General features: G+C 46.1%; 1 protein-coding gene and 1 long non-coding RNA gene across 4 annotated transcripts in view; both read right to left on the bottom strand.

Annotated features, from left to right (window-relative positions):
- Nucleotides 1-920: 920 nt before the first annotated feature.
- On the bottom strand, nt 921-9,797 carry LOC146761356 (uncharacterized). Its single transcript, XR_014944769.1, has 2 exons — nt 7,407-9,797; nt 921-4,768 (listed from the first exon to the last, which is right to left on the bottom strand). It is a non-coding gene; the product is annotated as an uncharacterized LOC146761356 (long non-coding RNA).
- A 12,664-nt stretch (nt 9,798-22,461) lies between these two features.
- The window catches only part of LOC107311417 (uncharacterized), a 24,872-nt gene continuing 19,405 nt past the window's right edge, over nt 22,462-27,928 (bottom strand). For 2 of the 3 annotated variants that reach the window (XM_085543400.1, XM_085543399.1), the window contains one exon: nt 24,458-26,958. In XM_085543400.1, coding sequence (XP_085399526.1) covers nt 26,693-26,958 — 266 coding nt within the window. In that variant the 3' untranslated portion in view covers nt 24,458-26,692. Of the gene's footprint in view, nt 23,638-24,457; nt 26,959-27,928 lie in introns of those variants that run through there. The other variant, XR_014944747.1, reaches the window with a different exon arrangement.

Genomic DNA, 27,928 nt, shown 5'->3' with positions numbered 1-27,928 from the left:
CAGAGAAAACGCCCAACTTTTGGTTAGCTCTGCATGTAAGTCCTCAGGCGAGCTATAATAGTAAGAGCTTACTTTAAACACAGCATCACTACCAGGCTGAGATCCTGTTCTTTCCATGAAATCATGCTCCTTCCATTCCTTTCTGATAGATCTCCTCCTGCACCAAAGCTGTCCTGACCACCAGTGTTGCTGCATAGCTTTTGACACTGAATGCGTGAACACCAACCACTTCCATATTCTGGACTGTAAGGCAGGCTAAAATATGCTGCTGATCTGAAAAACAAACCTAAAAATAGAGGTGGGACGTGCGCACATGCAGATGTGTGTAGAAGGGGAATTTAGCATTTCCCACCTCCTGATAATTCTGTGTAAAGCCACCGTGTGAGTAACAGAAATAGGAAAGAGTCTTTTAGAGTCAGGACACAACTTATTTTTGTCTGCAAAATGCTCTTTTGCATTAGAAAGAAAAATATCAGTGTGTGACTTCTTTTCATATTTGCAACAGCAGATTAAACTCTTTCTCTCTCACAAAAGAAAAAAGAACAACAACAACAAACGGCATTAAAACCTTTGTATCTGGCAATACTTTGGGTATTATATGACTTTCTATTAAGACTCAGCAATATTTATTCACTGCCATTCATCCAGGGCCTCAGAAGTAGCAACACAGACATGAGAATGAGGAAAGGGAGAAGATTCAAATTAGTAACCATGCCCTTAACATGCAAATAAAGCTGACTCCTGCAACAACACTGACCATCCAGCAGATGGTGGAAGGAGACCATCGTATAGAAGCAGCACTCGACATTTTGATGCCTTGAGCCCTTGTAGAAGTTAGTCACTATTACTTAACTAACAAACCTGCTGGTGGCTGCTTTTGTTCAGCATCTAATAGTTGAGGAGGAGGGAGTTAATAATTCTTTTATTTTTCTTTCTTTATTTACTTATCAGCGAGCATTTTGATTCCCTGTGCAGCTGGTAGCTGAAGACCATTCCTGCATTATCGAAAGCTGTATTAGGGGGAAAAGACATTGTGCTTTCCAGCCATTATTTCCTCCCTTAGTGCAAGCCCCCGCAGAGCTCCTGTAGGAAGCAGGTTCTTGTCATGAGTGCAGTGACATCAAGGATCCACCAATATCGTCTGTAATCCCAAGAGATGCAACCTGGGGGCCCAACACCTTGCTTTATTGGGTTAATTCTCTAAGCAAAGATATTTACCTCTATCTGAAGGAGCTGTCCTGCCATGCTTGAGGATGCACTGTCCCACCTACATTTGGAAGGGTCTTGGTTCTGGACACAGAGTGTCATTCACATCTGTGATCGCACTGGCAACTGTCTTTTGGTTTAGTTTTCCAGCAGCTTGTTCCCAGGTATTGCACCTATTCCCACAGCTACTACTCTTTTTCTTCTGTTTTCTTCTTTTTCTTCTGTCCATCAATTCAGCAGAGTGCATAATTCATTGCTGTCTTTGTGTCTTCTGTTCACAGCAGGTATTTGAGATTTCATGGAAATACATGTTTGTAAATCATATATTACATGAGCAAGAATGTATCTATTCAGGAAAAGAGTTTGCATTGCAGAGCATGATATGTTCAGAGGGAATAGTTCAATGCAAACTGGAGGTGGCTCTGGGAGATCTTTATTTCATCATTCAGAGGAGGCTTTGTCTTTCACTTGCTTCTTCTGTTTGCCTGTGATTCTCTTCATTGCTGCTAGTCACATTAATGATGCCAGTGCTCAAGACATCAGAAGATGTAAGCAGACTGTGCTGGGCATTCTGTGAGATTACTTCTCCATTTACAGATATGTATTTTCTTCATATTATATGGCATTCATAACATTTCATAAATGTTAAGTGCTGATTTGGCTTTGCCATTTGGTGGCGATGCTGCAGTAGAAATCTAAGGAAGGACTGCAAGCAAACAGCTTTGTATTCCCATGGCATGTGATATTCTGCTTGATACAGTACCTCATTGCTCTGAACCCCCACCCCCCCACTTACCAGCAGCCTGAATGGCAGCCCACAACAACTAGATCCACAGCAAGGAGAGGCATTCCTATACTTCCCATGGATGGTGGGGAGAACAGTGTGTTTCCTCTGCTCCTTTTGCTAGCTGTCCTATGCAACAGACCATTAGATGTTGGATAGCTTCTGTCACATGTGGCCAAGACAGAGTAACACTGGCTTTCTGCACACAGACCAGCTCCAGAGAAGAGCTGGGCCATTCACAAACAAATACCCATTCCCTGCAATCTGGGTATTACGTTTTCCTGCACATTCAGCCTGTCTCAATAGATCCAGTATTCTTGCAAAGAGTGAAGTGACCACATGATTCAACCCTGGATTTCTTCCAAATCCTTCAAGTGGTGAACTTGCCTTTACAGAGCCTTACAGTGCCTTGGTATTGTTTCAGTCCAGCTTACATTCAGCTGCTGTATTTTTGGACTGTGTGCAGTAGCACACGATCGTAGTCTTTTTCTAAGGGGTAGCAAGTCTCATTAGCAACAAGTTACATATCTGCTTCTTTATTAAAGGTAAGATAATTTTTATCTTCTCTTTCACACCCATGATAGCTGCATCCTGTGACAATTCCAGTCATCCATGCTGCATCTTTGTTCAGGAGCTATATGGGAAAACTGTGGGAGAAATGTCAGATAAGATACAAATCCCAACAGACGCTCTCTGGATGGATTCTGTGCATCTGACAGTAGGAACTGGTCATGTTGCTCCAGGCTGCTGAGGTCTGTCCCAGCCCTGGGGAGATCACCAGATGTCTCCTACAAGGTATTGCAAACAATCCCAACACCATTATGGCTTTATTTGGCTTTAGATCTATTCCCCGACTCTTTCTAACTGACAGAGTAAGATGGAATCATGATGTATCACAGCTTCTGCCACACAACCTCTGCTCCCATGCCCAGAACAGCAGCAGCCATTACACTGATCCCTCAGAGTCCTTTCAATACATCTTGCTGACAGCGCTGGTGCTCTCCCACCTCACATCTGATCCCAGCAGTGCTCTCAGCCATCTGCCCCTTCTCTTTTCTTGGATGTGGAGAAGTAGTTTCTTTCTTTATCCAACAACTCTTGTCAATGTCCACAGATATATTAATTCCCATCAAGCCGAGTCCTTCCTCACTTGCAGCCACTCAGCCAAACACTTACAGGGCTTGTTGAAGTCCCTTTTGTCTTTGGAAATGAGGCAGGTTGCCTGGCCTTTCAGCATCAGCCATACTGATATGTGACTCCTGGAAGCCCCTGACATTAGGAAAGATGCCTTACTTTTCCATCCCCTCTACTGCTCCAATTATTTCTTTCATTTAATGCTGTAGTTACTCCTGGAGGCACAAGTTATAGAGATGGAAACAGATGAAGGCAATTGTATGCCTGGAAGACATCCTCCCCTTCAAACACCTCTTGATATGTGTCTTAATTGTTTCATTACAGGGATGCTGGTGAATATTACTAGCTCTGCATACTTGTATTTTTAATTTGTTCTGCTTACCTTGACTGCATGAATTGTTTGCTTCAGACTTAGAGCACCTGTGTGATGAGGAATCTGCTGTGTGCAGCTTAAAGCAAAAGAGTCGGTGTTGCCAGCAACACTGATTTGACTTGCAATTTACTCTGCCTAATGGCACAGAGACATTGCACTGCTTTATTTCAGCTTTCAATGGCTACGATTCCTTTCCATCTCTGACATAGTTCTAAGGAAGGCTTTGCAGCCTAACACATTTAGTCATGTCCTACTGCCTCCCTAGCACTCATTCTCCTGACTGTGTGCTGCTGCTGCCTCTTGGCATGCAGCTCAGAGTTTTATTTTTGCCCTTTTGCACAGCATTAATGTCATCACCGTGCAATTTTTCTTATGCTGTGCACATTTTTCTAGCAGCACCAAAATTCTCCCCTGATGTTCCCTGCTTCATATTTATGCATTTGCTTTTGATGGCATTTTATGCTTCTCAGTTCTACCTGACTACGTGCGCTCCACATCTGCTCTGTTTTTGGCTGCGCCTTTGCAGCAGCTTTAGACACACCTGTAATTTACCAGCAGTGAGGACAGCTTTTCTTTCAGCAGTCTCACTGCACTTTTTTTTTCCCACTCACGAGCCTACCACTAATTACTTCAGGTCTTAAGATTTCATACTGACATGAGTCAGCCATTTTCTGTGCAGTCTGGCAGCATACCAATCTATTGTTTCTCCAGCTTCCCTTGATTACACAACAGCAGGGCAGATACCTTCTGTATGTGTCATTTTTCTGAGGACTGGAAATGCTTCTGAGACACTTCTAGGATTCAACATGGGGTTCTTCCAGTCCACCATTGGTGTACATCCAGATATATCCAGCAGCCTGCGCCAAGTACAGCCAGCAGCGTGAATGGGCTGATTTGGGCTTCCTGTTTACCCGGACCCATGGCAGTGTGCTAGATTTCCCACATGACTCTAAAGAATGGCTAACAGAGCTATTGTTGATACTTCCTCTTTCATTTTCTGCAGCCTGAGACAAAAGCCTGGTAGGAACTCGTGATGTATTCTTTGTATCTCCGTGTTCTTGGGGAGCGTGGGGTACTCTTATTTTTCCAGTCTTCACAGCTGCCTGTGACACATGCCCAGTCGATATTTTGTCACAATACTCAGTGTCCAGCTTTTCTCTGGGGTTTTCCAGGGGGCTCGGGCAGACTCTAAACAACTGATCAGGGAAGGGCTGTGGCAATGGAGACTGTGGATTTTGTGCAGGAGTCACAGCAAGAGGCAGCTGTGCAGCCTGAAAGATGATCAGAAGATAAAATGGCAGAGGCTGAATTTCTAAAGACATTCTAATACCAATTAGAGGCCTGAAATCTTGCTGGCTTGCCCTGCCCTAGTAATTCAGATCAAATCATGCACTGAGTTATTCCCACAAAAGGAACTGGAAATTCAATAGGTCAGATTGCCAGCTAGAATAATTCCACACACTCTGTCATCAGAGAACATGGTCCCATGACTGTGAGCTGCAGTTTTTCCACGTCTGTTTCCTTGGGACTTGCATCATCAACCCACAAAACAAGGAGAGCCCAAGGTCCCAGTGTAGGAGAATTCTTAAGGAAGCAAATGAAAAGACCCGACTAAAGCTCAAGCTCAGGTTATGCCTCTGTCATACCATCTGGTGTAGTAGGCTTTGGGAGCAGTACCTTCACACAACCTCAAAGGCACTGTGACTGGAGCTACATCTTAGTTGGCAGCTCCCTCAACTCACATCATGAATGGGGAAAGCCAAAGACCTACAGAGCAGCTGTGCCATGACTTTGCTTCTAGCCAGAGCCACTCTTTCTGTGACACAACACTTACCGAGTCAGGGCACAGGTAAAGAATGCCTTGAAAGCTGACTCCAGATCATCAATATAGAAAGGAAAATTCTGTCTCTGAGCTCTGCAATGAGGACCTCAATCATAAAATAACATGTACCTTTTCTAGGACAAGTAATGCCACTGCAAATGAGTTGGAGAAATTCTGCCCAAATTCTTGCCCCTAGGCAGAAAGCCCCCAGGCAATTCTGTGCAGCAGCTAATAGGTGTTAAGTCACTCATCCAGCTGCATGTGTGCTGCTCCATCAGTGAGATTTGGCTGAAAATCACGGTTTGGAAGAAGAATTTCAATGCTGCTATGAAGAATGATTATTACCTAATGCAATTCTCTTTGCACAGGCATGAATTCAGTGATTTACTAGTTCTTTCCCATTACTGACTACTGTGATATTATACGCTGTATATCACATGAACAAAATAAGAGCGTTGGTGTGATCTCTCCCTGTCCCCTGCTGTCACCCTGAATCTTTTATGTGAGGACTGAACATTTAAATTGTTTGCTTAAAAACTGTCAGAATTGTAGGAAAAATAATACACACACAAAAAAAAACCTCTTAAAATGAGCTACTAATTATTAATGTGGATGCTTTTCACATCCGTTCCCTGCTAACTATCTCAATGGAATGATACAGTTGAACATTGCACTGGGAAAAGATCCATTTGTCATACTTCTTTAATTTTTTATCCATTTTAAAGCATCCTGAAACCTAGCCAGCAATAAAACAGCAAAGAAAGTGCCCAAGGCACCCTCTCAGAAAAGCAGTATGGGCTGGATTCTGCTCTGCCACCGATCATTCTAAATCGGTATCCATTCCATGATGTCAGTGAAACTGAACTGCTGAATGCAGAGAAGAATCCAGCCTCACAATGCAACTCCGTGATGGAACTGCTAGAGTAAATAATGACTGTTGCTGTTTGGCTCTTTCCACTCCCCAAAAGTTCCTTAATGAATAATGAATTTTATGAATAAGCTTTAATGAATGACTGAATACATGTCAATGGCCAAACTAGTGAGAACACTTCACCTCACTTTCCTCTTCTCCTATAGGCCCGTTGCCTTCCTTTGCTTCTTCAAAGCAGCAAATCGCCCCTTTAAACCATCCATCAGTCGCATAGAAAGCTACTGCATCCTGGCAGGGAATACCAAGATACATGTTGGCCAGGTCACAATTCCAGGAAAGACATTTTGTTTGTTTTAAACATGCTACTTATCTACTCAACTGCAGGTGCCGAAAAATAACTAACTTTTAAGCATTTAATTCCTTCTTTTTTTCCTCCTTTAGGCAACAGCGAGACCCAGTTTTGCAAGCTTACAATGCAAACGCAAAGAGCAAAGTGTCTGCTCATCTTAGTAAATACTATAGAAATTGGTCTGGGGGAGCCTTCCAGGTGGCTCAAGTACAATGTTCAAAGATGGAGGCACTTCCAATCAGGCAGTGCATCTGAAAACACTTAGTCACGCACCCAGAGTCATATGAACAACATGCACCTGGTCCAGCAGCAGTTTTAACCGAGTGCCTTCTGACCAAAGCCATGGGATTTTATGGGCGCGGCTTAAAAATTAATCCCAACAAACAAATAAAACACCCCTTACAGGAGAGTTAGGAGGCAAGTGGGCAGTTTGCTCTTAGATGAACTTGACTGTCTCTGTAACCAGTCCCTCCTGTTCTGTCCTGCTGGCCATCCATCCCTGCTCTGCTTGTGTTGACATTCTCTGAAGGTTTTTAACCGTGTTACTGAGTCAGGTAACACTAAAAACCAATCCATTAGGCAGTTAGATTAAACAAGAGGCGCAAAACAGCAGATAATAGCCAAAGGGTAGGGAATGTGAACAAGTCAACATTACTCAAGGGGGATAGCAAGATGTTCCAAAATGTAATCTCAGTGTTCATTTAGCTAAGTAAATACTCAGTCAGCCCCCATTTGCACAAGCCTTGATCACATGAAGTAATCATTTCTAGGGAAAAAAAAACACATTCCACTGGCATGTATTTTCTGTAATGAAATGATCTCTCCCATACGCACTCTTCCCAAGGCTTCACTACTGATTTCATTTACCTGCAGTTCTTTTACTTCCCCTTCCTTTCTCTCAGATCCATATGCTCTCATCTCAGGGAATGCAGCAGGAAATGCCACAGTTCTGTTATGAGAAAAATTCCCAAGAAAATGCTGGTGAGAGAGGGAAAGGTTAACAAAGCATGTGCTTACTGTGTTGAAATCCCCTGGCATTAGAATACACCCCAGATTTCCTCAACTGTACTTTATTCTTTCTATTTTTTTCTCTATTTTGTCCTTTTTGTGAGAACCAAAACAACCATATTGAAATATGCCAACCACTATAAAGATGGTTCTTTTCCTGCTTTTTTATTTTCTTTTTTTCTTTCTTTCTTTCTTTCTTTCTTTCTTTCTTTCTTTCTTTCTTTCTTTCTTTCTTTCTTTCTTTCTTTCTTTCTTTCTTTCTTTCTTTCTTTCTTTCTTTCTTTCTTTCTTTCTTTCTTTCTTTCTTTCTTTCTTTCTTTCTTTCTTTCTTTCTTTCTTTCTTTCTTTCTTTCTTTCTTTCTTTCTTTCTTTTTCCCCAAGGACTGGACTGAACTTTGCAAATCTGATTTGCTTTTTATACTTTGGTTTTAGATGTGGGAGGTTTTTTTTCCATTTCTGGTTTCTCGCTTTGTTCTAAGTGAGGGGGCAATGAGGAACACCCTGATCTGGAGTAATGGAAACCTTTGAGGGTTCCCTTATACCACACTATGTTAATCAAATGCACTTTACTAGTTGCACAACTCCAGTCCCTGTGACATTGTTGTCATCTGCATCAGTCCCACCTAGTCAGAGGGGAAGAATTAAAGGTGAGCACTCTCAGCAAAGCAACAGCAGGTGTTTGCGAGGTCAGGAGCATCTAAACTCTGAAACAGCTTTGGGCCACTTTCCTGAAGAACTGTCTGAGCAGGGCAGGAGGAGTAAAGTCTTGTATCACTTGTGGCACACACAAGATGGAAGATGTGCACCATGATTTTGGCTCTTTCTTCCATGCACCATAGGCGACATGGGTCAGCAGAGTAGCAGGCTATTCGGGGGAGAGGTACAGGCCTTGCAACACTACTGAAGCCCCTCTGCAGGACACTGGTGCAGGAGCTTAGGCCAGCAGTTCAGAGCCACGTGCCAATCCTTCACTGTGATTTCTACAGAGGATTGATTGGGAAAGAGAGGGGAGAGGCCCAGTTTTTCCAGTATTCCAGCTCTTGTCTTCCTGGGGACTTGGTGCTGAGGCAAGAGCCACTGCTCTGATCCTTTGTGTAACCACACTGCTGGCCTTGTGCTCAGAGTCCTGTTAACCCCTCAAGCCCTTCACACTGCAGGTCTCCAGCACAGTACTCAGCCACTGAGCTGCAGATCCCAACGTGAAATGCAAGTATTTTATTTCCACTTGTTTATAAACGTCCCATTCCAACATCCTGGCTTCACATAACAATTGACAAAATACACCAGCAGAGAGGCCTGCACACAGTTAAACGGACTCACTGCAGAATTAAACTGTGTAAGACCTCTCAAATCATCATTTCTTACTTGAGCCAACACAGAACCTGGCATCAAGCTCTGACAGTCAGCATATTTGAAAGCAAATGAGGGATCTGCCACTGATGTCTGGCAGCCTTGGAAGTGTAATATTACAAAGACTCATAAAAGCGCATCTCAGAGTGTCTTGCTTCCATGCACCACTTCTTCTTTTTTCTTTCTTTTTTTTTTTCTGTTTCTTTTTCTTTTTCTTCCCCCCCCCCTCAGTTATTTGATGTCTTGACTGCAGGAAACATCCCATCCCCTTACCCCTCTCTGGAACAAAAGCAACTGTGTCACAGAGTTCACACTCCCTTCAGGGTTCATCTGGTTACAACGTTGCTGTCCCCCTTCCATCACGCTGCACATCTGGGCTGACAGTGCCTCCTTTCTGTGTGCCCTTCCCTGTGAAGGGATCACCTTGGCAGGGTGCTGCTCTCCATCCAACACTGGTAATCAGCCATAATGGCAGCCATCCAAGAGGAGGAACTGATGAGCCATCACGTTTCCCATACAGTAGCAGCAGGGCCCTGGTTTGATTGCCCTCTTGAAAATGCTGGGGCCAGATGGAAATTCCCACTCGGAGAAATCTCTCCAAAATGCACGTATCCATTGGATGTTACTGGGCAAAAACAAATAGAGGAGTCTGTTTATGTCTCTAAAGCCTGTCCCTTGCTCTAACTTGACTTCAGGCCTAGTTATTCCTGTTGTGCTTAGTGCAATAGGTTACCACTGTCAACATGAGGATTTATCGGGGCAGCCAAGAACCGCCTGACTCAGCACAGTCAGGGCTTAACAGCTGCATGAGAAAGGACAGAAGGAAATCAGCACAGAGGATGGCGTTGCCATTGTTCATTCCAAGGTGGCTGCAGAAGAAGCTCCTACAAAATAAAATACAGCATCTGGGGAATTTAAACTCCCCATCCCAGCTAAAACCACTCTGCCATTCTAGACAAAGTCCGAAGGCTGTCTATGCCTGACTGGTGTTTAACACTCCCTGATTTGGTCTGTGAGGTGCAGGAGATGTGCAACATGGCAATAGTGGGCATTAACACCTTCTTTTCACATAGTACTGACCACACTTCGACCTTCACCGCACACTTCCTCAGTGGGCTAGACCCACTGACCTTCTCTTCTCCCCTCCATGTTACAAACCTTCTGCAGTCTCCTCACCTCCCTGCCTGAGCTCAGCAAAACGAGGATTAAAAAACAAAACCAAAAAAGCACCTTCTGGCATGCATTCCCCAGTGCACATGCTTCTCATAATGGCAGGGGTAGAGAAAAGCTGCAGAAAAGGTATATGAAGTACTCTCTCCTTACTGCCTAGCTGGGAGGAGGCTATTCCAGCATATTTCCCTGGGCTGACATTTCAAACATGATTCTTTGAGTGGGATTTGTCTCACCCTGCTTTAGAGATCTGCATCTGAGCCAGTCACCCTTCATATTCAATGAAGAGAAATAGGCATGTCTGGGATGTGAATCATCCGATTGCTTTATACATCTTCTGTAGACTAAGATGAATCACACTCCAGAAGTGCTTATTTTTCTCTGTTGACTATAAAGAGAACCGAGATGAATATTCAGATACAGACTTCTACCTTTGGTCAGATGAGTCTTACTCTGCACCTTCTGGGAACAAGCCCCAGGTAATATCCTCTGCAGGAGCAGACACTGTGCTGCCCGTCACTCACACACAGCCTAACAGAAGGACTGACCTTCACTCACATCAAGACCCCAAAACCCACTGCACACCCAAAGCCAGCATACATATCTGGAGAACTGAATTCACCCCAGCAGGGGTCCATGCGGACAGTAACTGGTAGGGCTGATTCCTGGCACGTTCCCAGCTGCAGTGCTGATGTGCAGAATGTGGCAGGGGCACACCGCCTGTTGGCACAGTGCTCCACTGCAGCCATCCTCTACCCACGCTATGCCAGGACAGCCATGATTTATGGCCTTTATCCCTACAGCACACACCCATTTCAACCCATTGCTGCCAGCAGCCTGTGAGTTCTCCTGAAGTCCAACCTTGACTCATCTTCTACCTGACTTACACTCGTATGGTATCCTTATTGATCGACTTTTGTAGATAGTTACATGCTACTTATATTTATTGCAGACAAGTTGGTTGTAAGATTTCACTGAGGATCAGCTCACTTCACGAATATAACACTTGGCACACACTGTGGTTGTTCAGTGAAACCAATTAGAATCATTATCTTGCTTGTGATACACTCCCTAGCCACAGCAGCACTCCTTTTGACACCTCCCTGACACAAGGCTTCCTTGATCAATCAAGGTATTTTCAATAGACATCCTTTGTAGTTCTTAAAGTTCAGAAATCTCCTTGTCTCCTGCTCCCATCCATGCCTGCAAGAGTACTCACTTGCCCTCAGAGGTGTCCAAAAATACAGCACTTCTCACATGAGGCACATACTAGCCAGAAATAGCCAGTGTTTCCATCAAGCATGGCTATCTACCCTTTGGTCTTCCAAGCATCCACTATACATACCCACATTCTGCAGCTACGCAAGGGAACATTCACTTGCTCCTTTTTCTGGCCCAAGTATCCAGCAAGAGACTTCTTAAGTCAGGGCACAGGAGGACAAGCTGGATTTCTGAGCACTACAGTGGAAATCATTGTACTGTTGCTATCTGCTAGCACAGACCAATAAAACATCCAGGACAAACACGACTCCTGGTTAAAAACAAACAAAACAGATCTTTGTAATATTGATGAAATATCAAAAGTTCATTTTATTTTTACAAAGGTAATTCAAAACATCTGGAATCTCAAATGAGTCTCTATACGCAACATTTCGATCCAGGTTCCATGACATTCATGGAATTTCCCCTGTGCTTTACTCCTAACCAAGCTGACTGGCTGAAGGGAACCAGACTTTTTCCTCTGTTAGGAGAAACAGCTGGACACCGAATTTCTGCTTTGTACAGGCAAATGCTAGTAGCCTAGGAGCCATTATTAATGTGAGTGCTTGGCTGAGCATCCAACCCCAAACCAGGCTCAATTCCTAAATTCCTCTGGCATCAGAAAAGGACAAACAATACCCTTCTTCCCAGGACTGGCCTAGCTCCCCTGGACCACTCCAGCACCTGTCAATCCTGTGCAACTTAGGAGCTGATTCACCTGGAGATGTCTTGTTTCAAACTATACTCTGAAAACAAAAGGCAACATGTCCATTGCTGGGGCTCTGCTAAGCAAGTTACCCTTCTGCAGCCACTTCATTCTCCACGAGAGAAGGAGCTGGGTGAAATTCAGGCAGCTCTGTCTTTCAGATTTCAGCCTGAGGACCTGTGTGAGCCATCAGAAAACCACACCTTCCTAACTCAGTATTTCTGTGGGCTGCATCTGACTTTCTCTGCTTGCAGCAGCAGAAAGTTGCGCCATATGTCACCTGCCTGGAATATCAAGCATTTGGCTTAAAAAGCACAGAGTCATGGGAAAACAATGACTAACACCAAGTCACCGTGGAGTGCAGTCCCAAGGGGAGTACCTGCAGACAGTTGCGCAAATTGGTATGGATGTACATTAGCTTGCCAGAGCTGCATCCAGTGCTAATATAATAAAATACTGCTGCAGTACTAACAGGGGCAGGAATATTGTCCTCCAACGACCGGTTTCAGTGAGCTGTTTCAGACCACCCTCGTTCCAAACTGTTCCAGCTGAGCTGGCATGCTTAGATCAGAAGAAAAACATGATTTGACAAATCGGTGCCAACTTCTGAAGAAGGCTTTCTTCCAACAGTCAGGCTTAAAGCCTGGTCAGCATAGCTCCAGAAGCCTTTCTCTGTTATTCTGACCCACATAGGGAAAGAGAACATCAAAAATGCAGTGTACGTAGATGGAGCTTCACAGATTGCTGTGTAGTACAGTGCAGCGTGCTGTGAGGCCCACTCCTGTGTTGGCTGAGGTCGGTGCTGAGGTTCCTGCCTTCTCTGAGAGCACAGGCAGCAGGTGTCCACCTGCCCCCAGGGACGGGGAGGAAGCAGGGGAAGCTGATGGGACAAGCATAACTCAGGAGCAACCCAGCACCCACTGCTGTACTCCTCAGTGACTGAAAGCTGTACTTGTGTGGCAGAAGTTTCAGGGACTCAGACATCACTGGGATTCTTCAAAGCCTCCCTCTGCAGTACAAAAGACCTCATCTTGCAGCTTTCTGGGACTAGGAGACAGTTCATTCACAGCACCATCAAAATTCAAACCTATTCAAGGGCTGACCTTCATTCAGCTATCTATTTGAATAATAACACAGGCAATCAGGATAGAGCAATTATGTTTTCAAGGCTCCGCTTCTGAAGGTTTTGCCATGTATTTAACTTCACCTCAGAAAATGCCCTCTGCCACAGACAGAAATCTGGTGTTAAATATAGAAGTGCATGATAGCAGCAGACAGAGAGGAGCCACGGGGCTGACAATAGCAAAGAGCCTGGGCTATGAGGGAAGACCTGGGGCTTGTCTCTCTGTGTGAGAGACCTAGGGGCTGCAGCAGAGAAAATGAAGGAAGGAGGTGATTCTGGAAGCAGGATGCTCCTCAGAGAAAGAACCATTTCCCTTCCCCTTGCCCCTCTCCCCCAGTGCCACTGGGCCTGCTGTGGAGCTCTCCTTCCTGCACAGACTCTCCCTCACCAAAGCAGCCATAGCCCTGCAGCCTTCCTCCCACACCAGCCTCTTCACCAGCCCGGAGGCAAAAGCAGCTCCAGATGGGGACAGCCCTGCCTCGGGCACCTGTGTTCACAGCATCAAGCCCAGCTGCTCAGCTGGGGCTCACTCCTCTCTCTTTCCAGGCGGGTTACACTCAGCCAAATGCCCCTGGGTTTAGAAGCCAACATTCTCCACCTGCCTCCAGCACATGACCCTGTCCCAGTTTTGGATTACTCCCGTCTGTTACATTTTTTCCACCTCTCTCTCCCAGGGCAGGCAGAGGCAGCACAAGGACAAGTGTAGCACAGGCGCCCATCTGTGCCTGGCTCTGGCGCTGGGGAGCAGCAGGGGCCAGGGAAGCTGGCATTTGGACCAAGCGGCTGAGCTGCGTCTGTTGCCGTGCAAGGCTCAGGGGCCCTTCAGCAAGCACCCCAGGGCTGCGGGGAACAAGGCTGCTCCACTGGGTGTCTCCCTCTCTCCTCAGCCAGTGATGAGGGCCCCATGCTCCCCCAGATAAGACAGAACTGAGTCACCAGTCCCCGGTCTATCTAGAGCAAAGCCAGCCCTGCCAGCTGGAGCCCTGCCAGGTGGAACCCTACGCACATGGCTCAGGCAGGAGCCTCGGTTCCCTCACAAATGTACGTACATGGGCGGATGTGAGAGCTCTGCTCACAGCCTGAAGGCCAGCGCTGCTAATTCGGGTTGCTACGCTGGGTCGCTCAGAAAACCTTTTCCTGCCCCTCCGCTCTGATGCAACAGCAGGCAGAGACCTCTTGGCTCTGCTGGGACCCTGCATGCCTCCCCCTCCCCTCCCCGCTGCTGGAGCTTCAGGCATGCTGATGCCTTCTGCAGCCCAAGGAAACAGCTCTCCGTGGGGTGCTACGCAGGAGGTGAATTCCAACACTGGGATCAAATTCCTCAAGCAAAAAAAATTGGAAGTCCTTCAGTGCTGAATAAAGAGTGCAACATAGCGTTGCTTGCAGTGCCTTGGAGGAGCAGGGCTTTAACCAGCAGCGCTTCCGATCTGACCTTTATGGCTGGGGTTGGTGAAATGACAGCGATGCATTCCCAGGAGCACTTAGTAACACTCCTTGACCAAAACCGAGTTACTCACAAAGTGATTTCTTACAATGACGTCTCCTCTTGCTCTTCACAAAGCATTAAATTACACTGCCATGATTAATTACTACAGCAACTGCGAGGCAAACTTGAAATTGCCACCTAAGAACAAAAGGTCTTTGAGATAGGGGATGTTTACTTTCAGCCGAAAGGGCACACGTTCAAATTTGGTAAACTGTACGTTGCTCGCATTTAGATTCCTCAGGCAGAAATAGCAGCTGGCTGCGCGGAGAAGCAGAAAGGTGAAAATGTCATTGGAGAAAACCTCCAAGTATTTCTCACAATTGGCACTAACAAATGGCTTCCGGAAGCTAGAGGTCACTGCACACACAGTCCTGGAGCTTTCAGGCATTAACCTGAAGTTATTGTATTTAACTTGCATTCCTAAAGCAAGGTCAGATGGTTTACCCCAAATGTTAGCAAATTCCAACAAGTAATCTAACACAGACGCTTCCATTCGCTCCAGTGGGATGCTTCGGAGGCAAAAAAGGAGTGGTTTCAAGCAGGGCTGCTGCTTTCCCCGTGCACACAAACAGCAATCGCACTGCAGATGGGCTTTTTGCTCCCCCCAGAACCAACCGTAAATCCTGTGGCCCTCCCCCAAGAGATATTAATCCCAGTCTATGGAGACAAATAATTTTTTAATGTACCAGGCAGCGGGAGACACTAGCTGCTCTGTCACCTAAGTGTTTTTGGAAGAGGAAAAAGAGCTATTCAGCATTAAAGATTCAGGAATGTCTGTTGACATATTAAGGAAACAACCTCGGGGGACAGCTGACATGGCTCCAAGAAGCATTACCAAGGGAACAGTGACGCAAATGCCTTCCATTTTTACAGGCTGGCAGCTCGCCAGGTTCCCTCGCCTGATGTCTGATGTAATGCTAATCCCTATCTGGGTTAGCGCTCACATATCAACCGCAGCAGCTCACTCTGCTGCAATCAATACAGCACACTTTTTATAGAAGAGCATGTAAAAAAATAGTAATAATAATAATAAAAAAAATCTGTTCTAATCTACCAGGAATATGTACAGTGGAGTAACAGCAGGGGAAATCTAATGGCTAACCTGGAACTCACCCCGAACACGATTCTGCGGGCGTACACATGTGCACAGGGCACTGCACAGACCCACGTGTGCCCTGAAGCACAGTGAGTCCAAGCAAGGGCCACGCGCTGTGAAGGGCTGGGTGTTCAACAGGGGAAGAAGAGCCTTCCAGTTGCTCCACTGAGTGATACAGTGGAAAATAAGATGGGCTATTGGTAATAATATGGGATAAAATGTTTCTTTGTGTACTAATGATGACTTGTTGCAATTCTCTCTGAGTTCCCAAGGGCTCCACAGGGATTAACGAAGTCTCACAAGTCAGACAGGAGAGCCCGGATACACGGCGCCAAGGCTGGGTGAAGGACTCCCAGCCAGGCATGGCATTCAGCAGTCAAAACACGTCAGCTCCAGAGTCAGCAAGACAATTTGTCATAGCGGACACCAACACCAGCACCTTGAGAAAAGAAATGTGCAGGGGAGTATCCAGGAAAGGAATCTAGGGATCCTGAATTACTATGCCATTATCTAAGCAGTAATTTGGCTTGCTTAGAGGAGAAGAACGATGAAATCTTGAGTAACCTCCATTGAGTATAGTCTCAGATTTACACCATATGTCAGGGAAAGCACTTCCAGTCCTTAACTGCACCTCAAAACCACTCCAGGGCACTGCTTTGCTGCTTACTGATAGTGCAGCTCATGGGGTCACCAACCTTGCAGCTCACAGGGTCACCAGCCTGCATCCTGTCAGCAGTAATCCCATACCACTTTATTTCCCATGATGCTGGTATCCTGCCTGTGAAAGCTGCTAAGTTTGTTCTTGTCCCCAAGAAAATCTTGAGGTGAACATTGTGGGTAATAAAACAGTTGAATTCCAGCCTGCATCTGATGCCTAGTCCGGCTGGCACCATTGCAAGCCAATGCACCAGTTCCTTTTATTTCGCTTTTGTCAGATAAAATTTAAAGCGAGTTTTGGGAAAAGAGCACTTCAAAATAAAAGCTGTTTCAGTACTATTTGCTCTTGTGTTAACTCCTGGCAGATGCAAAAAGAACACTGACCTCATCATTCAGGTTTTCCAGAGGGAGTCAGCTTCACAGAACAGCCTGAATGCTGGGTTGGTATTTTGGGTACTTACAAGAAAAACTATTTACAGGAAGATGAAAATGGCAACCCTCCCAGGCCTCACTCAGGGCAACCATTCCACAGCAGCCAAAGTTGATTTGACTGAGTAACTGCCCTTACCTTACAAAGTCACCCCCTTACCTAACCTCTGGCACTCAAACCAGAGGACATCAGTGTCTACCTTGTTAGCTTGAGCAGCCACATGGCATGAAGCTCCTTGGGGATGCTCACCATCACCAGGCCACAACCTCACACATCTGCCAGGTGCTGCCTTGCATTCCTGCCTCCCTTTTGCCAGCAGCCACCATGGCATGATGTTGTTTCTGCTCCCCACTCTGTTCTTTGTTCCCCACCAGCTAGGCCCTGTCCGAAGCAACAGTGGCTCTGAAAACAATGTCTGGCCTCATAACTTCTTACTTGACAGCTCCCCAGAAGCCATGACCCCTTGCATTAGCCCTCCATTAGCCCAGTGCAGCTCTCAGCGTGCATGTTGGTTCTTTCAGCTTCCACACCTCCTCAGTGGGTTCAGTATGCACATTCCCACTGCAGTGCTTTGGCAGACAACCTCCAGCCTTACCCACCCGGTAGTTCTTCAGCCGCGTAGTTTCAGCAGCATCCCTGATGGAGCCACGAGCAGTGTGCCTGAACTAACTAACCCCTCACCTTGGAGAATTTCCATTCTCTGATGCTGACAAGAAAAGCATTCTCCACTGCAATGCAATGTTTTTAATGACTGAGTAATTGCCTTTAGTTTTCAAAAAGAATACACTTGGTGTGGATGGATGGTCTTGTTATAACACCCTCATGAAGCAGGCCAGTGCAGAACATTAAAACAGTAATGTTACCCTGCCTTCGACTCATGAAGAGATGAAATGTTTGATGACCAAGGAGCCTCTATTCTTAAACAAAGGGTTGGGCTGGCTTAGCTCACTTTAGAAGAAGCAAGAAAGAGGCATACAGCTTAGGATACATTTGCAAACACCATACACATGGCAGTGCTCCAGACATGTCTTCCCTTTGCAGCCCTTGCACACATGGTGGGTGGCAACCGCAGGCCCATTCCTGCACAATGGCAGTTAGTAGTGACCTCATGAAATTATGACACAGTGCCAATGAGAAAAGAAAATCCAGTCTTTTCTATACAATCCAGAGGATATTTGCACAATTTTTAACATACGTGCTTATATTTCCTTAATACTTAATGAAATGCTTAAGAACAAACGTTGATGTAATTACAGTTTGTTGTGCTTGAATTCTGAATGGAGAACAGTCTCCATGATTTTTTCCACATGCTCATACGACATTATATTAAAAGCATATTTTTCTCAGTCAGATGTGTCGTGTGCACACTTTGCACAGTCGGAAACTTCGATGTTTAGCAAAAATGTGATCACCATCAATACAATGCATAGAGTCACCGCTGCAGTCAATGGTGTGAGCTCTGACCACGGTGGCTGATCACCAGGGGCTCATTCATGAGGACCCCAGCCAAAGGGATATACTCTGAATGAACACACAGCTCAGCTGGGTTCCTCAGGACTGGTGAATGGTGGAATCCCTTCTCCAGATAATGCACAGCCCAAGCAAAAATTCTCCAGACAAATTAATACTCTCGTCTAGGTGGAGTCATATTGTTAAATTTTAAAATACAGGATACGTATCAGCCAGTGTCAGTGCCCTGACAGCTTCACTACCCTGCTGGTGTGGTCCAGTAACCTCTGACAGTCCAATTAATGTGACTCAGACATTATCACACGGTCTCTCTTACTGAAACCACCCAATTTGCTGGCCGACTCCTAGACTTATTCAGAGAACTCCAGAAAGATCATCATAGTGTCTTTTTGAAATGTTCACGTAAGGCTGATGTTCATAATCTCTAGTGACCAATTAGTAAATCTAGGCCATTTTCAGGGCAAAACCCTCAGACAAAATTCACAGGAGTGAGTGAATGCCAGCTTCTCACTCTCAGAGCAAACATGGTTCTGTATTCTCAGTGCAAGAATCATCCTTACCCAGGCCACTTCATGCAGCAGCTGGGGATTTCCATTTTTTCCTGTGCATAATCACAGTAAACCTTGGGTGCTGATCGGTCTCAGTTTCCAAACCCTCTGATTCTGTTCCAAAATGAAAGCCCCCTCAGGTGCAAAATTCCCTACTGGAATAACATGTGCACTACATGAAGAGCGGCAGACAGAGGGTAGATGGATGCATTTGTGCCAGTTCCACAGTAATGTAAGGGTCAGAAATAAAACATCAGCAATCAAAAGCATTACAGGAACGTTCCCATTATGATGTATCATCCCAAATATACACCCACAAATACACATTGGCAGCTTGCGAGAGATACTGTTATGCTTTAATGCCTGATGACATCTTGATGTGACAGCGACATGGTTTTACAATACACAGGAAATGCTGCTGATAGAAATAGGCATTCGGTAAAGAAAAAGTAAGCCTGTCTTTCCCTGAAGAATACTGAAACAGGAGCATTCTTTCATGAACTACTGGGAATGCAGTTCCTTTTGTGGCAGTTGGTAATAGTTAACCTCTCCAGTTTTCACGTTGAGCTCTCTTTTTAATATGCTGTTTTCTGTCCCAGACACATGTTAGTCAGGGAGTGAGGTGAGGTGTGTGAATCCCCATTAGTCTTGTGCAGAGCAGTATCTGTGTTCCTCATCAGACAGTGTGGCCACAGTCTATAGAGGCTTCCTACTCCTTCCAGCTTGATGCTTTCAGAACAGGACTGTATACAACCCAACATGTTCTGCTGGATGGACACCCAGACCCCTTGGACTGCATAATGTGAGGACCACAGAGCACAGGGTTCTAAACAATTCTAAACCTACTGAAGAAACTGCTTTAGCCTAGGGCACAGGGTCTGGGTTTGATTTCACACTCCTGCTCAAGTGTAATTTAGCTGGAGAGGGAGTTTTCTGTTTTGCTACAACTTTTGCTTCATGCAAAAATGGAGGGACACTACCCTTGGTCTTAGCAGCATCTCCATCTAAAGGTGTATTTCTTCCTGTGAAAAGAGCCACTAAGGAAAATATTTAGCCTTGTAGCTTTAAGTGAAGACTGAGCTAGATGTGAGCTGGCCTAGTGACCAACATGTGCTTAGGGAAGTCAAGGAGAGTGATACTTCTTCATCCTACCTGCTAGGTCTTCTTTCTCCATTCTGCTGTGCACAGCTGTACAGCTCTGACCATTGAAAGAGCCATGCACACACCTGACCAGCCAGAATCACTCCACTCCTGGGTCATTTCAGTATTCAGTTTTGGCTCTGTACTGAAGTGACGCAATAGACATGAGAACTGAAAGCACAAAAACTACTAACCTCTGATCCTATCTCTGCAGCAGAATCCCTTGGTGGCTTTAGGCAAGGTACTTAACATCTCCATCTCAGTTTTCCATGTGTAGAAGGGGCCTGATAATACTTAGCCACCTACCCCACAGGGGAGCCCTGAGGATTCATTTCTTAATGTAAAGTGGCTTGAAGATGAAAACCTGCATGTAAGTGCCAAGTGATATTACAGTTACCCAGGTTTAGCTTCAATTTTGGAGACTTGCTTTCCTTTCTAAAATGAGGGGAAGCATTCCCCTTAGTCTCCTGAGATTTCAGTCTTGTGCTGCATTTCCTACAGAACAGGGATGGAGGATTGGGAACGTGGAGAAAAACGTGTCCCCTTGAATTTCAGTCTACCTTTTACATCCTCTCAGGAAATGGTTTTGAAAGTGCCTGACGCTTGCTGCAATATGCTGCAGTCACAAGGCAAAAATTTTACTCTCTCAAGAATGCTTTATGAGCCCCAAGAAAAACTCATCTCTAGCAGGGGTGGTTAAGCATAATGTTGAGAGTCTATGATTTTCCCCAGAGGCAGAGAAATCATTCCAAGCTTTCTTTCAATTTGGTCATGAAACTTTAACAAGAAAATACCCAAGGCCGTTCTGGCAATCACTAGAATATGTACATTAAGACCAAGTAGTGGTGGTGTGGGGGGGAGGCTGGTTTGATCCACCAAGTTACTTCCTTCTATCTTCCATGTGCTAAATGTTTAAGCAACACTTTGTGTATGGAACACTATTTTCACAGCAATGCAGTCAACACAATGCTTGGCCAGCATCTTCAAGCAGGCTGGCATAGCTGCAGTGGACAAAAGCAGTGATGGAGAGCAGAGGAACCGGTTGTTCTAGCACTGGTTACACTGAGAGCACGAGTGCAGCAAACAAAAGGACTGACCCAGTACTTGCAAATGCTAAGATTATTGGAAACAAAGGAAATAATTTTGTCACTCCAGAAAAAAAAATAATATGGTCTTTCATAATTGTTCTGAAAAACCCACTTCCATAAACTGCCGCCACTCCTAAGAATTCAGAGCATGCAGCTAATGCCCATGGCTCTACTTCCAGCTTCATTAATATGAGATTTTGGCACTGCAGGAGCACCTCCCTGTGCATGCTGGATCCAGATCTGACCTAAGCACACAATTACATTTCTGTTGAAATAGCCAGAGCACACAATGTGGTATTTATGCCAGTTTTGTGCTGACTGGCAGACAGACGTTACCTGGCTCAGTATGATGTCTGCCAGAGTCTGTCAAACATATTTGAACCAGTGCAGTAAGTCTGTGCTAACTCAGTGCTTGGCAGCACCCGGCTGTGATGTCCTGGCCCAGCACAGGGCATTCTAAGTCAAATTTGCTATCCTGTGGAACCACTGCTTAACACATGCGAAATAGTCACACGCCTTGCTTATATTAATCAAACGGCCCTTCCCCTTTATTGTAAGATATTGTTAAGATATTGTTCAATTATCCCTTATGCATAGCAGGGATTATATAATTCCAGAGAAAAGGGTTTCATGTTTCTTAGTGGTGCAGTAATTGCCAGGCCCATCCACTTCCTGAATTTAAAATGTTTATGTCTCACTTCAGTAAGTAAATGAAAGACACCAAGTATAATATAAGCAAAACATGGAAAGAAAAGAAGGGTCAGATGAGAACAGAAACCTACGGCCTGCTCCTGCTTTTCTGACTTCCCATTGAGCGGTGTGCGGAGCCAAGCCACCCTGAGCTCTGAGTTGCTCCACTTTCAACAAATGTTGGTTAAGTCCTGCAGGATCAGAGCCAGCATTGGGATTCTCAAGCATTCTGGCAAGAGGTATCTGCTGGGATCCTCCCTTCCTCATTGTCCCTCCCAGGCAGAACAGAGTCATTTACAACAAAGTGGGTGGGAGGGCTCAGAAACCTTTGAGCCCCAACAGCTTGCCCAGGCAACGTTGAGGACGGCCACATGCACACTGGGGATGTCAGCATCTAAATTCTTTTCTAGAAACAATTCCCTCTGAAGGGAGCAGTCCTTCAGACAAAGCCTTGTGACACATTCTGGTGATTTTTAGGCTATTTTCTCTTCCTTTTCTTATAATTGCTTTATTATGGAACTCAGAATGATCAGCCAGAAGTAGTCAAAAGAACCACAGAAACAAAATGCCTCTTGGGACATTGCAACACAATACTGAACCAGTAAGAAGAAACTTCGCTGACTTAAGAGCAGCAGGAGTCTCTTTGCTTTACCTGTTTTCTCCCATGTCTCTTATTTGTCCTGTTTTCACCTCTGATATATTTGTCTTCTCCATAACATTCTCTTCTCTCCTGTTCTGTACTCTCTCTTCCCAAAATAATTCTCTTCCCTCTCGTGCTCCTTTTCTATTCACAGTGGTTTTACCTACTTCTCTCTTTCCTTGTTAGCCATTCCCACTAATTCCTGGCAACTATCCTCCTCAATTTCATTGCTCCTGCTTGTCAGTTCTCACTCTCCACCCCAGTTCTTCTTAACTGATGTTTTCTTTGGTCTTTACCTCCCTGAGGAAATTCACTTCTCTCACTCCAAGCCTTGCAACTTCCTCCTCCCCATTCTTGTAATAACAGAATCACAGAATGATTTAGGTTGGAAAGGACCTTAAAGATAATCACATTCCAACCCCACTGCCATTGGCACCTTCCAGGTTGCCCAAAGCCTCATCCAACCTGTCTTTGAAATCCTTCCCTTACATACACCGTGAGTCATTCTCATCCTCTCTCACCTCATTGCCCTGGAAATATTCTCTGTCCCTACCCAGCAAGATGCCCCTTCTGAGCTTCAGATGTCACTACAGCCAAGGGAGCCACCATCATGGGAGGGACACTCACAGACTAGGTTGAAAAGAAGCTCTGCTTGTGTATAAGCTAACTCACAGGGAGGTTATTAGTTGTGAGTATCAAAGAGTGGGTCAGCAGACAGGAAAATCCCCAGCTTATCAGTTTCTCCTTTGGAGAGCTATGGCTGTTGTGTCGCTGTTGTTAATCCTCTGGTGCTGTACAGACAAAAGGCTGCTTGATACCCCTTCCCTTGCCCTTCTTGGTAGCAGGGAGGGTTGCTCTGATCACAGGCGCACAGCAGTAGAGCCAGATCCCCTCTTCCCCTTATGCTGGTATGCAGCTTGGAGGCAAGTCAGCTCTTTGGATGAGATGCTCTTTCCTGTGGCTGGAAGTTGCATCAGAAGTTCACCGCAGAGGACAGCTAAGACACCAGACAATGCCAGCCAGTGCCTGGCAGGGGGTTTTTGCACTCCTTTTGCACGCCTCACCCAGGGACTTCCCCACCGTGCTGTGAGCTGGCCCACCGACAGGAGAGTCACACTGAAATGGAGCGCTGGAGCTGGACGCCAGCCATATAGAAATTGTGCACAGTGTGATGTTGAGTTGCTGTGCTGAATCCCCTCTGCTCATGACCAGCTTCTACGCTGAATGCTCTTTTCACTGAAAAAAGAAAAAAAAAAAAAGTCTAGAAACTGGCTGGGCTAACTGTTTCCCAAGGGCACCGTCACTAAGTCAACAATCTTGTGGTATAAATATGTGTGTCCCATTGTTAGAGCGGGAGAGCCAGCGCTGACCGGGGTTTGTAAGGAACACCCACTAAGATCCCCAGATGCTGAGCAACCAAGTTTAAAGCTCCCAGGGCCAGTGCCTTGCAAGAGCAGGAGCCAAGTACAGCGGAGCAACAGATGAACGTTTGCTTTTCTGCTCCATATCCTTCCCAGTGCTTCCCCTAAGGAACCTAGAGGATTAGTGATTTTGGATGCAGAACCTACATGCATGCAAATACATATGAAACCGGCAAACACTACCTCTATTAAACCCGCAGCGGAGCACAGGTCCTGACGGGACCCACCTCTGAAGGCTTTGCTGAGCCTCAAAGGAAGGCCAATGCCATGGCAGAGCCAGAAACAGAGCCCAGACCTGCTGGCTCCGTGCTGCAGGCCCCAGCGGCAACACCTCTTCTCTCCATGAGCTACATTGGCCAGACCAGAAAAGATGTTCAAAATAAATAAAACCCACTTCTTGTGCCAAGTTTTTAAAAAACATTTTCTTGTCATGGCGGGTTGTTTTTCTCCTGCTAGACGCTGGGCAGTCTCCACCGAGTGAGACAGCTTTCCTTTCTTCTCCAGGAAGCACAGTTGTCTCCCACATGTTGTACTTAATGTAGCTCAGACGAATGTTTGAGGAAATTCCCCTAATTCAGTGAAATCGTTAGCTTGGCAGTGGTGCTCTGGAAACAGGACCCAAGGATTGCATTGGATTTCTTTCCTTTTTTTTTTTTTTTTTTTTTCCTTTTTAAAGTGCACAGGAGAGCTCAGGCTCAGAATGGGCTGCTGAGGAAGACAGAAACTCATGTTACATATAAAGGATTTGGCAGGCCTCGACACAGAAATTTCCAGAAGTGTTTGCGTGGCAACAGCTCCATGCCAATCCACATTTTTCAGCTATCCTGGCTGGCTGCCCGGCCGACAAGAAAGTCTTGTATCTCCGCACAGCTCGCTGGCTTCCCTGAGGAGTTTCCATGCTGCATGGCAACGTTGGATAATCTTATTTGCGTGCCAGAAAAACTCCTGCTACTTACACTGTTACTAAATACCAGATGTGCTTAATAAAGAGTAAGTGGAGCCAAACCTAGGGTAATCACATAACCTATCATTAACATTTTCTAAAAACAAAAATGCAATTGGAACAGCAGATTACTGTTTTGCTTTGTTTGCTTTACGCCCTATTACTGGAACCCCTGGGGTGCTGGGAACAGAGCGCGGTAGGAGCAGACAGCTCTGGCACGGCTGATGACATTGTTTACAATCACACCCCTGCACATCTGAAACATGTGTGAGAAAGTAAGGGCTAAGCAGATTTCCTTTGCGCTCCGTGCAGGAGCCAGCAGGGAGGGAGGGCTGAGCAGGAAGTCTGCTCCAAGCAGCAAAGTGCTGGGGTCGTGTTTCTCTGTCCCGAGGAGGCGGCTGGGGAAGGAGTGGTGGTGGTGGGGTCCGGTCCTTCTCTGTCTGCACATCCCCAGTGGAGGTGTGGGTTTTGTTCCTCAGAGCTGAATGACAACAAAGATCCTCCAAGATCATTTAAAACACTTTTTTTTTTTTTTTTTTTTTCATGAGTCGGAGGCCTCGTCATTGCACAAAGTGCGTGCGTGTGTTTGTTATGGATTTAAATGGATGGTGCACATGTGCACATCTGACACTGACCAGGCCCTTGAGGGAAATGGTTTAGTCACGGCAATGAAAGTGAGCTCTGCTGGGATAGGCTCTTAATGGAGAGACACAAACACAGAGCGATGCGTATGGCCCCTCTGCAGCCAGACTCTCCTGCAGCTGTTCTATGGTTGATAATGCAGGAATTGAGTTAAACAACTAGAAAGTTTTTGTCTCTATTTTGGTGCCCGCTGCTACCTAGCTGGAGGAGAAGCCTGGCAAACAGGCGCTCACCAGCTTTCCCTGGGGATGGTCACCCCTCACGTGTCCACTTGCTCAGCACAGCAAGAAGGAAGGTGCCTGGGATGGTGCAGAAGTCCGGATGAGGCCCATGATGTGTGTAAAACTGAGGAGCAGTGAGTCACTGTGTCACACCACAGCTAGCAGACACAACTGCGTCCCTCCAGACAACCCCTGACCCAAAGCAGTGGGAGTCACAGCCATGCAGGGCTGGAATATCTGAACCCAGGAGCCAGGCCAAGGGCAGGGTGTGAGGAGGTGACTATGGGCGTCAGCCTGCCACAGCCTGGGGCTGGAGGGTGGCCACCTCCCAGAGCTCACATGGCTACCAGCGTGACGGCTCAGCCTTGCCCATGCTGCTGAGGAGCCTGCAGGAGGCTGGGAACGCTGCTACACACCCTGCTGCTGTGCCACCTTAATCTCTGGGACCTTTCCTGTCTCCACCACCATGATTTCCTGGCTGACTGCAGTACTGGCTGCTAAGCAGCCTCCAACTGAGGTAACCCAACTTGGGCACCCCTAGCTTGCTGAGGGAGCTGTTTGTGTGACCTACAGACCATAGTCACTAAGAGCAGGAGAGCGGCAGTGTCCTCCACCCACCCTGCAAGCACACAATGATCAGCTTTCCCAAATTAAAGACATGAGAGCAGCAAAGCAGCCAGCAGCTCACTCCCTTGGTGTGCCCACTCCCTGTGATCCAGACGACCTGCTACCAGGGGAGCTGCTGCTTCAGGGAAGCCTCGCCCCACCAGCCGTAGGCGGTATATGGTACAGCCAGGAGGAAATTAGGTAGTGCCTCCCCGGCTCTGCATCACTGTTTCCACTTCAGGCTTTATAAGGATCTTCTCAAAGAGTCAGGAAACAGCACAGAGGAACAATTAATCCGCTGCATGGAGGCACTCCTTCCCCTCACTGCTGCCTGGGGCCCTCGGCCCCTGCCCACCTCACTTTGTCAGCCGCCTCCTCTTGGCCTCCTTGAGGAGCCCGTGGAGGTGCACCGACAAGGCCTGTCAGCTGCAAGGAGCCAGGTGCCCAGACATGCCCTATCACACCTGCCCCTTCCACACTGCACAGGGCATGAGGTTCATTTTGCAGAAGCGCCAGCCAAGAGATGTTTCCCTACAGCTGCTTCTAGGTGCCCGGAACATGTACTGTTCTTTGGAGTCTGGTTTGTTTGTTGTGTTTGAAGGGAAATCCATCAGATGGTCCTGAAAATGTACACTGAACACCATCCCCAGTTGGCAACAGGAAGGACCGAGACCTGCCAGGCAGTCACGAGGCATTCCACGAACAATTTGCTTCACCTCACTACCTGCAAACAAAGCACACTGCCATCAGGAGACTTCAGACTGCAAAGTGAGGATGATTCCTCCAGCTTCAGTTCCCACAAGCCAGGCTCATAAAAGCTCAAGCTCTGCTGCTCAGGATCTTGATAACAGCTTTATTTCTCAAATTTTGAGCCTCTCTTTGGTGAAAGATGAGTCTTTTTAACGAGTTGATGAAGTTTTTTCACTGTCTCTGTCCAGATCACATTACTCAAGAGCTATAGGATCCCATGTACACAACTGACAAAAAGACAAATTCAATTCAAAGCATTTTTTGCTTGAGTTTTGTTGTGGTTTTGGATGCACGTGAAGTTTCTCTGTTTTTCTCTGTACAGACCAGACAGACTTACGTTTTTGCATGGCATTTTACAGATCTGAAACATGGGGCAGACCTTGACCTGAAAAGCTATCTCTAGACAGACAAGACAATAAAAGCGTGTGAACAGAGAAGCAGAAGAAACCAAAGGAATTTGCAAATACCATCTCTACAACATGACCTATGTGAAGAGGGTTTTGAGATCAGTTTTGGGGGCTTTATTAGGAGAGGGTAAGGAAGAGTCACGAGAATGACAAGGACAGGAAAGAGAAGGCAGATGAGGTGAAGGTGAGAGGAAGAGGAAGGGGAAGACAATTCCCACAGGTCCCACTATATCTTATTTTGTCCTCCAGCAGCCAAGAGATAGGGGGTGGGGCATAAAATGCACAGAAAAGGTGAAGAAGGTGACCCTGCTTCATGGCTGCAGTTCTCACACCGGTGAGCTAAAGCTGACCCCATCTTTTCCTTTTGGTGGGACTGCAAGTTTTGTTTAAAAAACTTCTGCTAGTTTCCATCAATCACAGCCAAAGCTGGACAAGTGGGCAACACAATGTCAGGGAACAAATACAACCTAATGCGCATGGGAAAGATCTGTGAGAGCTCTCCAACACATTGACAAGTTTTATCTTATCTGTTGCCAG

This window comes from Coturnix japonica, chromosome 3 (assembly GCF_054131305.1).
Source record: "Coturnix japonica strain WE chromosome 3, WE-NBRP24, whole genome shotgun sequence".
Lineage (NCBI taxonomy): Eukaryota > Metazoa > Chordata > Aves > Galliformes > Phasianidae > Coturnix > Coturnix japonica.
The sequence above is the reverse complement of the archived record's forward strand: the minus strand, read 5'-3'. Positions and strand labels throughout refer to the sequence as shown.